Source organism: Pristis pectinata, chromosome 4 (assembly GCF_009764475.1).
Source record: "Pristis pectinata isolate sPriPec2 chromosome 4, sPriPec2.1.pri, whole genome shotgun sequence".
In the NCBI taxonomy this organism is placed as follows: Eukaryota; Metazoa; Chordata; class Chondrichthyes; order Rhinopristiformes; family Pristidae; genus Pristis; species Pristis pectinata.
The window spans coordinates 12,268,133-12,281,244 of record NC_067408.1 but is presented as its reverse complement, the minus strand read 5'-3'; the positions used below and the strand labels follow the sequence as shown (position 1 = coordinate 12,281,244).

The window sequence follows — 13,112 nt, the reverse complement described above, 5'->3', positions numbered from 1 at the left end:
TTCCATTTGCTTCAATGGGATCACCTCTCATTCTTTTAAATCCTGGAGAATATAACCCCAATCTGCTCATTCTCTCCTCTTGGACTCCAGAGTAATGGAAATTTGGAACTTTCTTCTGACTGTTGACAATGAAGCTTTCGAGACAGGATTGACAGGCTAGTGTCTCCACTGCCAGATTTTAGATGGGCAAGTATATAAGGTGGTTGAGCAAAGGTGAGAAACTTGAGCTGAGGTAGAGATCAGCAAAGATCCATGGACTGGAGTCACATTCTTTCTGCTTTCGTCATCCAATGCTGCCTGTGCCCAAGACCAGTGGTTCCCAACCAATGGTGTGCAACCCCTTGTGGAGGTAGCACCGATTACAGATAATCCATGAGGCCTTCTGAAGTTTGAGGCAATTTCAATAAGAAAGTTCACAATGGAAATAGAAATATACCCATTGTGCTAACTGCCCCAGCTGTAGGGCTGCTAGTGGTCCTTGGGAATACACAGGACAGCTCCATCTCCTTATATGGAGGTCTGCAATACCACTGGGAATTTATAAGGTGCTGAACATCAACAAGTGGAGTTTTCATTCAAAGACTTTGGGAACCATTTCACTAAAGCCACGGAGGAAACAGGTTTTCAAACCAATCTGTTGAAGAGGATCTGGAGAGATCTGGCCGTACAGTTTAGCTAAGTTGTTGCACTAACCTCGTGGGTCCACTTGGGTCAGGTAGTACAAGGTACAGCTGTTGGCTCCATTGGATTTAATGAAGTATCCAGTCTGCAGTGAGACAGCCCGTACTATGTCCTTCTTTGGAGGATATTTCTGCAAATAAAGCAGCACAAACAAGATGAATTAAATGCATTCCGAAAAAATAAGACTGACATTTATGTGGTGCTTTTCGCATCCTTTCAGAATTTCCCAAAATTATTTACAGCCAACCATGAAGTATAGAAACTATTACATGTAGGGAATGTGATGCCTAGTTTACACGCAGTAAACTTCCAATAAAGGAAGAATGAGCAAATAGTCTGATTCTTAAATAAAAAGAAAATAATCATTCTGGAAGTGTGAGCAATTGATGGAAATCTGAAATGAAGGAGAATGCTGGGAAGACATTCTGTATCTCACAGTTCCAGCACATCTTTCCTTTTCTCATCTGCTCATTCACTATTTACACCTCCTCAGGCAGATTAGCTGTTTATAACAAGTCTTCATCACCCTCTCTGTGTGTCATCCACCTTCTCTTGGTCTCCACTATAACGCAGGTATTCCCATTGTTCTTCCTACTCCACTCTCTCTCTGCAACTTAAAACTTGTCTGTGAAGGCCAGTTAAAAGCAGCTAATCTGTCAGAGGTAGAGACACAGGTAGACAGGATGGTGAGAAAGGCATATGGCATGCTTGCCTTCATCGACCGAAGCCATGTGTACAAGAGTTGGGACATCGCGTTACAGTTGTACAAAATGTTGCTTAGGCCGCACTTGGAGTATCGTGTGCAGTTCTGGTCACCACAGTACAGGAAAGATGTGATTAAGCTCAAGGGGGTGCAGAAGGGATTCACAAGGATGTTGCCTGGACTGGAAGCGTTGAGGTATCAAGAGAGATTGGATAAGCTACGTCTGTTTTTCCTGGAGTGAAGGAGGCTGACTGGTGAATAACAGAGGTATATAACATGAAGGGAGGCATAGATAGGGTAGATAGCCGGAGTCTGTTTCCTAAGGTTGGGGTGTCGAGAAGGCAAAGGTTTAAGGTGAGAGGAAGGAAGTTTAAAGGGGTAAATTTTTCACAAAAAGTCATTAGTTGAGCTGCCAGAGGAGGTGGTGGAGGCAGGAACAGTAATGACATTTAAGACACATCTGGACAGGTACAGGAGGGAATGGAGGGATATGGAATTAATGCAGCAGGTGGGATTAGTATAGGCAGGCATGATGGCTGACACAGAAACAGTGGGCTGAAGGGCCTGTTTCTAACGCTGTACAACGCCATGATTCTATGAATAGAATATGAGCAGTTGAGAGACAAATGAAAACCATACTGGAACTGTGAGATACAGAATGCCTTCCCTGCATTCTAACTTCTCCCAGTTCTGAGAAAAGGTGATTGATTGGAAACATCAACATTCCCTCTCATCACAGGCGCTGCCTGACCTGCTGAGTATTTCCAGTATTTGTTAATTTCAAATTTACAGCCTCTGCAATTTTTTGCCTTTTGATTCTTAAATTGTGCGCTAATTATTGACAGGACACCAGGGGCCTATGGCTTTCTCCTAAGTAATGCTACTCTTGTGGTCATCTGAGAGAACAGATGGGGCATTAGTTTAAAATTTCATCCAAAAGATAGCATCTTGCCAGTATGGCACTTCCTCAGTATTTTATTAGGACTTCAACTTTGATTATTGTGCTTTGATCTCAGGGGAGGGACTGGAATGTGGATCATGTTAACTGAAAGGCCACCAAGTGATCCATTGTACATGAGAAAGAGAACAGGGAATAAGTTCGACGGAATTTTTCTGTGAACCGGCATGGATTTGATGAGCTGAATGGCTGCCTATGTTGTGAGAAATATTAATAAAAATTGATCCAGAGTTGAAAGAAAATATCTCTGGCAATCAGTGAGCTGTTCATCATCTAGGAGACAAACACTTCACATTAAGAGCTTACCCTCATGCCCACGAGTCACTGAATAGTCGCTTTCTCAAACTGATTCCAGATTCTTTATTTAGCTGCAACAACAAGGTGCTGGAAGAATTCAATGGGTCAGGCAGCATCTGTGGCGGGAAATGGACCATTGACCTTTCGAGCTGGGACCCTTCATGTGGACTGGATGATAGAGGAAAGGTAGCAGGAATCACATACTCAACGACACAAGGGAGTTGCGAGGAAAATAATTTGCTTTGGCAAAATGGTTTTGATCTGGGAACTCTGATTTTGTTTCTGATTTTGATCTGGACCTCTGATTTTGTTTCCACCACCTGAAAGGAAATCAGAGCTTTTGAAAGGTAAATGGTCAATCACTTGAGGTAAAAAATAGTTTACAAGGTCATGGAAAAGAATTGGGGGAATTGGGCTGAATATATTGCTCAAGCATTCTGGCTGGTTGCATCATGAAGGCTCCAATGCACAGGATTGTAAGAGGCTGCAGAGGGTTGTAGACTCAGCCAGCTCCATCACAGGCACAACTCTCCCCACCACTGAAGTCATCTTCAAGAGGTGGTGCCTCAAGAAGGTGGCATCCATCACTAAGGACCACCACCACCTGGGACATGTCCCCTCCCCTGTTACTACCATCAGGGAGGAGGTACAGGAGCCTGAAGACCCACCCTCAATGATTCAGAAACAGCTTCTTCCCTTCTACCATCAAATTTCTGAATGGTCCATGAACCCACAAGCACTACCTCGTTATTTCTTTTTTTTGCACTATTTACTTATTTTGTAATTTATAGTAATTTTTTGATTTTGCACTGTACTGCTGCTGCAAAACAACAAATTTCACATCATGAGACAGTGATAATAAATCTGATACTGATTCAATAATATGGACTGAATGGACCAAACAAACTCCACCTGTGTCATATTGATTCTATGATTCCATATTTCTATAACCAGCTGTTAGCCTGTGAAACATTAAATATTCCATACAGTTTCATGGTTTCATTGCATTTATGTTTAATTGGCCATAATTTACTCACTGTAAAATATCCCTGAGCTGAAAGTAGCCATAAAATTTAGGGCAAGAATCAACTATGTTGCACTTCAAGTCTGCTCTGTCTTTTGTTAAGACCATGGCTACCTCAAAGCCATTTTCCTATACTATTCCCATATCCCTTGATTCCCTTAAACTCTGCTTTGAAAAAACTCAATGTCTGAGTTTCCACAGCCTCTCAGGGTAGAGAATACCAAAGTTTCACCACCCTTTGCATAAAGAAATGTTTCCACATCTCAGTCTTAAATGGTCCACCCCTTACTCTGAGACTGTGAGACCTGGGCTTAGACTCCTCAACCAGAAGAAATATCCTTCCTGCATCCATTCTGCTGAGCTCTGTAAGAATTTTACAAGTTTTTAAATAAGGTCTTCTCTCATTCTTCTAAACTCTGGAGATTACAAGCCTAGTCCACTCAATCTCTCCTTATGTGACAAGCCCACCATCCCTGGAACTTGGCTAGTGGATCTTCACAGCATTCCCTCTACGGAAAGTGTAAGGAGATCAGTACTATACACAATACTTCTGGTGTGGTCTCTCGAAGCCCCAATGTAATAGCAGTAACACATTTTTACCCCTGTAGACAAATCCTCTTGGAATAAAAAAACTATTTACCATTTGTCTTCTAATTGTTCAGAGTCATAGAGCACTACAGCACAGAAACAGGTCCTTCAGCCCAGGACGACCTGATCTTCTGCCTCGTTCCATCTACCTGCACCTGGACCAGATCCCTCCAAACCCCTCCCAACCATGTACGTTTCTAAACTTCTAGAACATCAAACATAGAACTACAGCACAGTACAGGCCCTTCGGCCCACAATGTTGTGCCAACATTTTATCCTGCTCTAAGATCTATCGAACCTTTCCCTACCACATAGCCCTCCATTTTTCTATCATCCATGTATCTGTCTAAGAGTCTCTTAAATGTCCCAAATGTACCTACCCCCAACAACTTCTGCCGGCAATGCGTTCCACGCACCCACCACTCTCTGTATAAAAAAACTTACCACTGACATCCCCCCATACCTTCCTCCAATCACCTTAAAATTATGCCCCCTCATGTTAGCCATTTTTGCTCTGGGAAAATGTCTCTGACTGTCCACTCAATCTATGCCTCTTATCATCTTGTACACCTCTATCAAGTCACCTCTCATCCTCCTTCGTTCTAAAGACAAAAACCCTAGCTCGCTCAACCTATCCTCATAAGACATGCTCTCCAATCCAGGCAGCATCCTGGTAAATCTCCTCTGCGCATTCTGAAGCTTCCATATCCTTCCTATAACGAGATGACCAGAAGCAAACGCAATACTTCAAGTGTAGTCTAACCAGAGTTCTATAGAACTGCAACATTACCTGGCAGCTCTTGAACTCAATGCTCTGACTAATGAAGGCTAACACACCATACGCCTTCCTAACAACCCTATCGACCTGCACGGCAACCTTGGGGGATCTATAGACGTGGACCCTAAGATCCCTCTGTTCCTCCACACTGCTAAGAGTCCTGCCATTAATCTTGTATTCTGCCTTCAAATTCGATCACTTCACACTTTTCTGGTTGAACTCCATCTACCACTTCTCAGCCCAGATCTGCATCCTATCAATGTCTTCTTGTAACCTACAGCAACCTTCTACACTATCCAAAACACCACCAACCTTCGTGTCATCTGCAAACTTACTAACCCACCCTTCCACATCCTCATACAAGTCATTTATAAATATCACAAAGAGCAGGGGTCCCAGAACAGATCCCTGCGGAACACCACTGGTCACCGACCTCCAATCAGAATACGCTCCATCTACAACCACCCTCTGTCTTCTATGGGTGAGCAAATTCTGAATCCATGCAGCCAAGTTTCCCTGGATCCCATGTCTCCTGACTTTCTGAATGAGATTTCATGAGGAACCTTATCAAAAGCCTTACTAAAATCCATGTACACCACATCCACTGTTCTACCTTCATCAATGTGCTTTGTCACATCCTCACAGAATTCAATCAGGCTTGTGAAGCACAACCTGCCCCTCACAAAGCCATGCTGACTGTCCCTAATCAACCTATGCTTCTTCAAATGCTCATAAATCCTGTCTCTAATAATCTTCTCCAGTAATTTGCCCACCACTGAGGTAAGACCCACTGGTCTATAATTCCCAGGGTTATCCCTACTCCCTTTCTTGAACAAAGGAACAATTTTTGCCACCCTCCAATAATCTGGCACTACTCATTTGGCCAGTGAGGATGCAAAGATCATTGCTAAAGGCACAGCAATCTCTTCCCTCACTTCCCATAATAATTTTGGATATATCCCATCCGGCCTCAGTGACTTATCTATCCTAATGTTTTTCAAAAGTTCCAGCACATCCTCTTTCTTCATGTCGACATGCTCTAGCGCATCAGTCTGTCGTACCCCATTCTCACAAACATTTAGGTCTCTCTCACTGTTGAATACTGAAGCAAAGTATTCATTCAGGACCTCCCCTACCTCTTCCGACTCCAGGCACGTTTCCTCTTTTATCCTTGATCGGTCCTACTCTCAATCTAGTCATCATCCTATTCTTCACATACGTGTAGAACGCCTTGGGGTTTTCCTTGATCCTACTCACCAAAGACTTCTCATGCCCCCTTCTTGCTCACCGGTCCATTCTTAAGCTCCCTCCTGGCCACCTTGTAACTCTCCAGAGCCCTGCCTGATCTTTGCTTTCTAAACCTCAGGTAAGCTTCTTTCTGCCTCATGACAAGATATTCTACGTCTCTTGTCAACCATGGTTCCTTCACTCGACCACCCTTACCCTGACCTATCCAGAACCCCATGCAAGTACACCCTAAACAACCTCCACATTTCTGTTGTGCACTTCCCCAAAAACACCTGTTCCCAATTTACGCTCCCGAATTCCTGCCTAATAGCATCATAATTCCCCCTCCCCCAATTAAATACTTTTCCATATTGTCTGTTCCTATCCCTCTCCAAGGCTGTGGCAAAAGTCAAGGAATTATGGTCACTGTCTCCAAAATGCTCTCCCACCAAGAGATCTGAAACCTGATCAGGCTCATTGCCAAGTACCAGGTCCAGTAAGGCCCCTCCTCAAGTTGGCCTGTCCACAAAATGTGTCAGGAATCCTTCCTGGACACTCCCTACAAACTCTGCCCCATCTATCCCCTTTACACTAAGAAGGTGCCAATCAATATTTGGGAAGTTGAAGTCACCCATGACAACAACCCTGTTATTTTTGCACCTTTCCAAAATCTGCCTCCTGATCTGCTCCTCAGTGTCTCTGCTGCTATTGGGGGAGGGGGGGGTGGTCTGTAGAATACTCCCAATAGAGAGATCACTCCCTTCTTGTTTCTGACTTCCACCCATATTTACTCAGTGGACGATCCCTCCAGGACGTCCTCCCTTTCTACAGCTGCGATGCTGTCCCTGATCAGCAAAGCCACTCCCCGACCTCTTTTACCTCTATCCCTGTCCCTTTTGAAACATCTACACCCTGGAATATCCAGCAGGCATTCCTGCCCTTGTGACAGTCAATTCTCTGTAACGGCCACAATGTCATGGTTCCATGCTCTAAGTTCATCATTCTTGTTCCTGATACTTCTCACATTAAAGTAGACACACTTCAGCCCATCCAACTCTGCAATTTTGCCTTTTCAAATGCCTATCCTTCCTCACAGTCTTTCTACATGCTATATCTACTTGTACACTAAATGTACCAACCTCTGACCTATCACTCAGGTTCCCATCCCCCTGCTAAATTAGTTTAAACCCTCCCCAACAGCTCTATCAAACCTGCCCACAAGAACTTCTTGTAAATGTTACAATTGAACCTGCATCCACCATTTCCGCTGGCAGCTCATTCCACACTCGCACCACCCTCTGAGTGAAGTAGTTCCCCCTCAGAATCCCCTTAAATATTTCACCTTTCACCCTAAAACCTATGATCTTCTAGTCTCACCCAACCTGAGGGGACAAAGCCTGCATGTATTCACCCTAACTATACCCTTCATAATTTTATATACCTCCCATCATTCTCCTGCGCTCCAGGAAATAAGTCCTAACTTATTCAACCTATCCCTGTAATTCAGGTTCTCAAGTTCCGGCAACATCCGTGTAAATTTTCTCTGCACTCTTTCAAGCTTACTGATATCTTTCCTGTAGGTAGGTGCCCAAAACTGCACACAATACTCTAAATATGGCCTCACCAACATCTTATACAACTTCAACATAACATCCCAAATCCTGTACTCAGTGCCCTGATTTATGAAGGCCCATGTGCCAAAAGCTCTCTATACTGCTCTACCTACCTTTGATGCCACTTTCAAGGAATTATGGATCTGCATTCCCAGGTCCCTTTGTTCTACTGCACACATTAGTGCCCTACCATTTACTGTGCGAGTCTTACCCTGGTTTTCCTCCCAAAGTGCATCATCTCACACTTGTCTGCATTAAATTCCATCTGCCATTTTTCAGCCCATTTTCCCAGCTGGTCCAGGTCACTTTGCAAGCTTTGATAGCCTTCCTCGCTGTCTTGGTGTCATCTGAAAATTTGATGATCCAGTTTACCACATTATCATCTAATAGAGATGATAAACAACAACAGGCCCAGCACTGCTTCTATTGGCACACCACTAGTCACACAGGCCTCCAATCAGAGAGACAACCATCTACTACCACTCTCTGCCTACTCCCGCTAAGCCAATGTTGAATCTAATTGACAACTTCATCCTGAATGCCAAGCAACTTAACCTTCTGGACCAGCCTGCCATGCAGGACTTTGTCAAAGGCCTTGCTTAAGTCCATGGAGACAACGTCCACTGCCTCTTCTTCATCCACCTTCCTGGTAACCCCCTCAAAAAACTCTATAGGATTGGTTAGACATGAGCTACCACGCACAAAGCCAGGTTGACTATCCCTAATCAGGCCCTGTCTATCCAAATACTTACATATCCTGTCCCTCAGAATACTTTCCAATAATTTACACACGACTGACATAAGGCTCACTGGCCTATAATTTCCCAGCTTATTCTTAGAGCCTTTCTTAAACAATGGAACGACATTAGCTGTCCTCCAGTACCTTGCCCGTGGCTAAGGATGTTCTAAATACCTCTGCCAGGGCCCCTGAAATTTCTGCACTAGCCTCCACAAGGTTCTACGTTTTGTTGCACCTATGTTGGCTTCAGTAATTTCTGCACACAAACACTCAAGTCCCTTTGAACAGCAATCTCACCCAATCTCTCTATTTAAAAAAATACTCTGCTTTTCTATTTCATATGTCAAGATGGATAACCTCATATTTTTCTACATTATATTGCTTCTGTCATGATCTTGCCCTCTTAACTAGTCTACACCACCTTTAAGCCCCTTTACACCCTCCTCCTTACTTACAGTCCCAATGAATGATTTGTATCATTCGTTGGTGTTATTGAGTTTTACATTTGTTACAGTTATATACGAGTTCTTTTCAAATCAATGATCACTCCATCTTTCACAATGACAGGCAGATCTCCTCTCACAGCAATACTCACCGGGTGCTTCACCGAGTAGTTGACAATCATGTAGTCATTACCTAGGGGAAGCCAGGATCGTAGGGTAACAAAGTCTCTGTTCTTCAATGGACTTGGACATCTCCCTAACAGATAGAAAGAGCACACAGCTCATTAATATCTGTTACATGTGGACAGTACATTAAACAGCACTTTAATTAAATGAATCTGCTGATCGATTCTGCAGCTCTTGCAGAATAAATGACACTTAGCAAGGATATTGTATGTGGAATGTATATTTACCTGACTACAGAAATTACTCATAATATATCTGCCATTCCATATTGCTGCAAAACATCATTAGCCATTTTCAATAGCATATTTTTTTTGTGAAATTTGTTTCACTCAAATCAAACTTAACTCTAACACAATCACCAGCCATCCAACAACTAACTGCCAGCAGCAGGAACCATGTTTAGAATTTATCAAAAATTTCAATTGTAATTTTTATGGTATCAGCATACAGATGGGGCAGTCATTCTGAAATAAGAAGGGGTCCATAAAAAGTCAATAGTGCAATATTCAATAGGTCTTTCATCTGGTTCCTGACATTGAAAGAGTTATTACAGTTTTCATTTATGAGGGAACTATTCACTCCCTCATAATATATCAGTCAAAAAGTCCTCAGGCTGACCTTTCAGCAGAAAAGTCTTTGACCTGAAATGTCAACTTTGTCTTTCTCTCTCCACACATTGCCTGACCTGCTGAGTATCTCCAGAGTTTTCTGATTTTATTTCATCTTTCCAGTCAGAGAGCCTCAAACAAGTAAGGGTCCAGTCATTTAAAATAGAGGTATGCCGAAATTTCTTCTCTCAGAGGGTGGTGGATCCCTGGAATTCTCTGCCTCCGAGAATGGTGAGGGCAAGAACATTAGATATATTTAAGGTGGAGATGGATAAATATTTGAAAGATTGAGGGCTATGGGAAATTGGAATATTATTGTCACTTCTACTGAGGTACAGTGAAAAACTTGTCTTGCATATTGTTCATACAGACCAATTCATTACACAGTGTATTGAGGTAGCACAAGGTAAAACAATAACAGAGTAAACTGTCACAGCTACAGAGAAAGTGCAGTGCAGGTAGGCAATAAGGTGCAAGGTCATAACAAGGTCAAGAGTCCATCTTATCGTACTAGGGAACTGTTCAATAGTTTTATAACAGCAAGATAGAAGCTGTCCTTGAGCCTGGTGTTATCTCCTGCCTGATGGGAGGGGGGAGAAGAGAGAGATTATCTGGGGTGGGTGGGGTCTTTGATTATGCTGGCTGCTTTACCAAGGCAACGAGAATTGTAGACAGAGTCCATGGACGGGAGGCTGCTTTCCGTGATGTGCCGAGCTGTGTCCACAACTCTCTGCAGTTTCTTGCAGTCACAGGAACTGACACAGAAGAGGATTTGAGGCATGATCATATTGAATGGCAGGGCAGGTTTGAAGGGTCTGGTGACCTATTCCTGCTCCTATTTTCTTGTGTACTTATTTTCATATTACATTTCCACACATTTGCAGACCATTTTTACTCTCCACTTCAGATAACTTTTTACACTGAGTTAGTGATTAAGCTGTTTCACTATGCTAGTTTACACGCAAAATAGTTATATCACATGGTAAAAAAATATCTGGTCTTTGTGGTAACTCACAGGAGTAATACCCAACATCTGCATTCACCGTTAGTCGGCCAATATCGTAAGTCTCAATCATATTGGTATCCCATTTCTTTCTGTAGTGCGTGTCATGAAGAACATCATACAGGGTCTCTGCTGGAACATCCTTGCAGTTAATTCTCATCTGGAATAAGAAATATTGACAGATTAGCAAGATGTATGGCAGGTTTCTAAAATCAACACAGAACCATGCAAATCATAAAGAAAGACTTGCAATTATTTTCCAACTTCCACGGCCTCTTTATTCGAGGTATTTTGCAACAGACAAGGTGAAGCCATTATTGTTATGCAGAAAACATGGCAAGCTCCCATAAAGTGCAACATAACAGTAGTCAGATAAACTCTTTGCAGTGGTGATTGTGGGTTTAATATTGGTCAAGACACCAGATATCATTCCACTCTTCTCCTGCAAGCTAGTCCTATGAGATCTTTCACGTTCACCTCAAAGAGCAGCTGACGTCATGGTTTAGTTTAAGGACAGCACCTTCACTAACGCGGAATTCCCTCTGTACTGAACTTTATTTTTGAACTCAAGTCTATGGAGCAGAACTTAAATCCCACAACCATCCGACTCCTAGGTGAGACTCCTACCATTAAGCCACAGCCAAAATTAAAACATAATACCAATTTTATAGCAGTAATTTTTTGATATAGTTGTGTCTGTACTCATAGTAACATAATTCTGATCAACACTGTTTAAACCTCTTCCAGCTTTATGCCACCATGAGAAATGGGTGCTCGAAACGGAAACATAATGGAAGAACGTTCAAGTGTTAGTCCCTCCTGTGATTATTATGTTGCTCACTATCACATTTTAAGTGACCGAACAATGATTCTGAGGTTGAAAAGCACAAGCCAGGCAATCCGTCACCACCTTTGCAAAATAAAGCTCACATAAGCTGTTTGTTAATTGGTTTGTCTTTCTCAATGAAGCTAATTAATAATATTTCACCATTAGATAGCTGTTTTTTTTTTAAATCAGTGGGAGATTCTTCAACAAATATATTTAGATTTGCCTTGTCTTAAATTCATTTGGAAATTACAGATTATTTAAATAATGAAAAACAGACTGGCTATAATTCTTTCTAAACTCAAAACAAAACAACTGAGATATTGCTCCAAATAAAACTATCTTATTGTCCTATTAAATAAAAGACTTGAGTTGGCAAGTTCAGTTCATGCAAACTGGGGGTTATTGATATATTCCTGCCATTAATAATACAAACTATGGTCTGATTCCATGCACAGCTAAGCAATATAATTTACTGAGTTTCTCTGTTGATACACGGAAAGTAACTAATGTCTGGAACACAAGCTGAGACTTCCATCATGAAGCACAGTTAATAGTTAATAAAATAACTGGAGTTTGCTCAGTGGAAAACATTGCCTTGATCAGTATTGAGTAAAGCTCAAGTCACTGCAAAGATATTCTTCGATAAATAAATAATATTGCCATGGCGACAGGGAGAACTCCATGTGGCGTTGGGACTAAGATTCACTCCAGCTAGCCCGCTTGGGTTTTGATCTCAGCTGCACCACCACAGGTGGCATGAGCAAAGGGAGGGCTATCACTTGGCTGCTGTCTCACACATCCTTGCATCCTGCTGCCCGTGGCAATTAGATTGGAGGAGGCACTTGCCAACTGCTGCCAAGTTCACCAATGGTCCTGCTGGGTTTGTATCACAGAATAAGGTGGAGGGGCAGGGGAGGAAGTCATAGAGTCGGACATCACAGACAGGCACTTTGAGTCCACACCAACCATCAAGCACCCACTTGAACTAATCCTACAATAATCCCATTCTATTCTCCCCAGATTCCCTATTCTTAATCTTAGAGAAACCTGGCCTGCTGAGTTCCTCCAGCATCATAGTGTTTTTCATCCTAATCCTACCTCAGCAACAGAACACTACAGACCACCTTTTGCACTACCACAGACTTGTCTCTGATTGTGTTTTTCACACTAATGTCTTGTTTTGCTGTCTTTTTCTTCCCCACTATCTTGTATAATTTATGTTCTGTGTGTCGTTGTCTAAATCTTTGTACCCGTGATGCTGCTGCAAGCAAGCTTTTCACGGTATGTGCACCAGTGAGGTGCAGATGACAATAAACTCGACGTGACTTCAGATTCTACTGTTCATCAACAATTTATAGTGGCCAATTAACCTACCAACCCGCAAATTTTTGGGATGTGGGAGGAAATTGTAGCACGTGGAAGAAAGCCACACGGT

At 42.5% G+C, this 13,112-nt stretch overlaps 1 protein-coding gene across 2 annotated transcripts in view; it reads right to left on the bottom strand.

The window, feature by feature from the left end:
• Positions 1 to 13,112, bottom strand: part of LOC127569867 (START domain-containing protein 10-like) — a 109,411-nt gene that overhangs the window by 33,257 nt on the left and 63,042 nt on the right. For both annotated transcript variants that reach the window (XM_052014854.1, XM_052014853.1), the window contains exons 3-5: positions 10,861 to 11,008; positions 9,204 to 9,307; positions 694 to 811 (exon numbers count right to left, since the gene is read on the bottom strand). In XM_052014854.1, the coding sequence (XP_051870814.1) occupies positions 694 to 811; positions 9,204 to 9,307; positions 10,861 to 11,008 (370 nt within the window). The remainder of the gene's footprint in view (positions 1 to 693; positions 812 to 9,203; positions 9,308 to 10,860; positions 11,009 to 13,112) is intronic.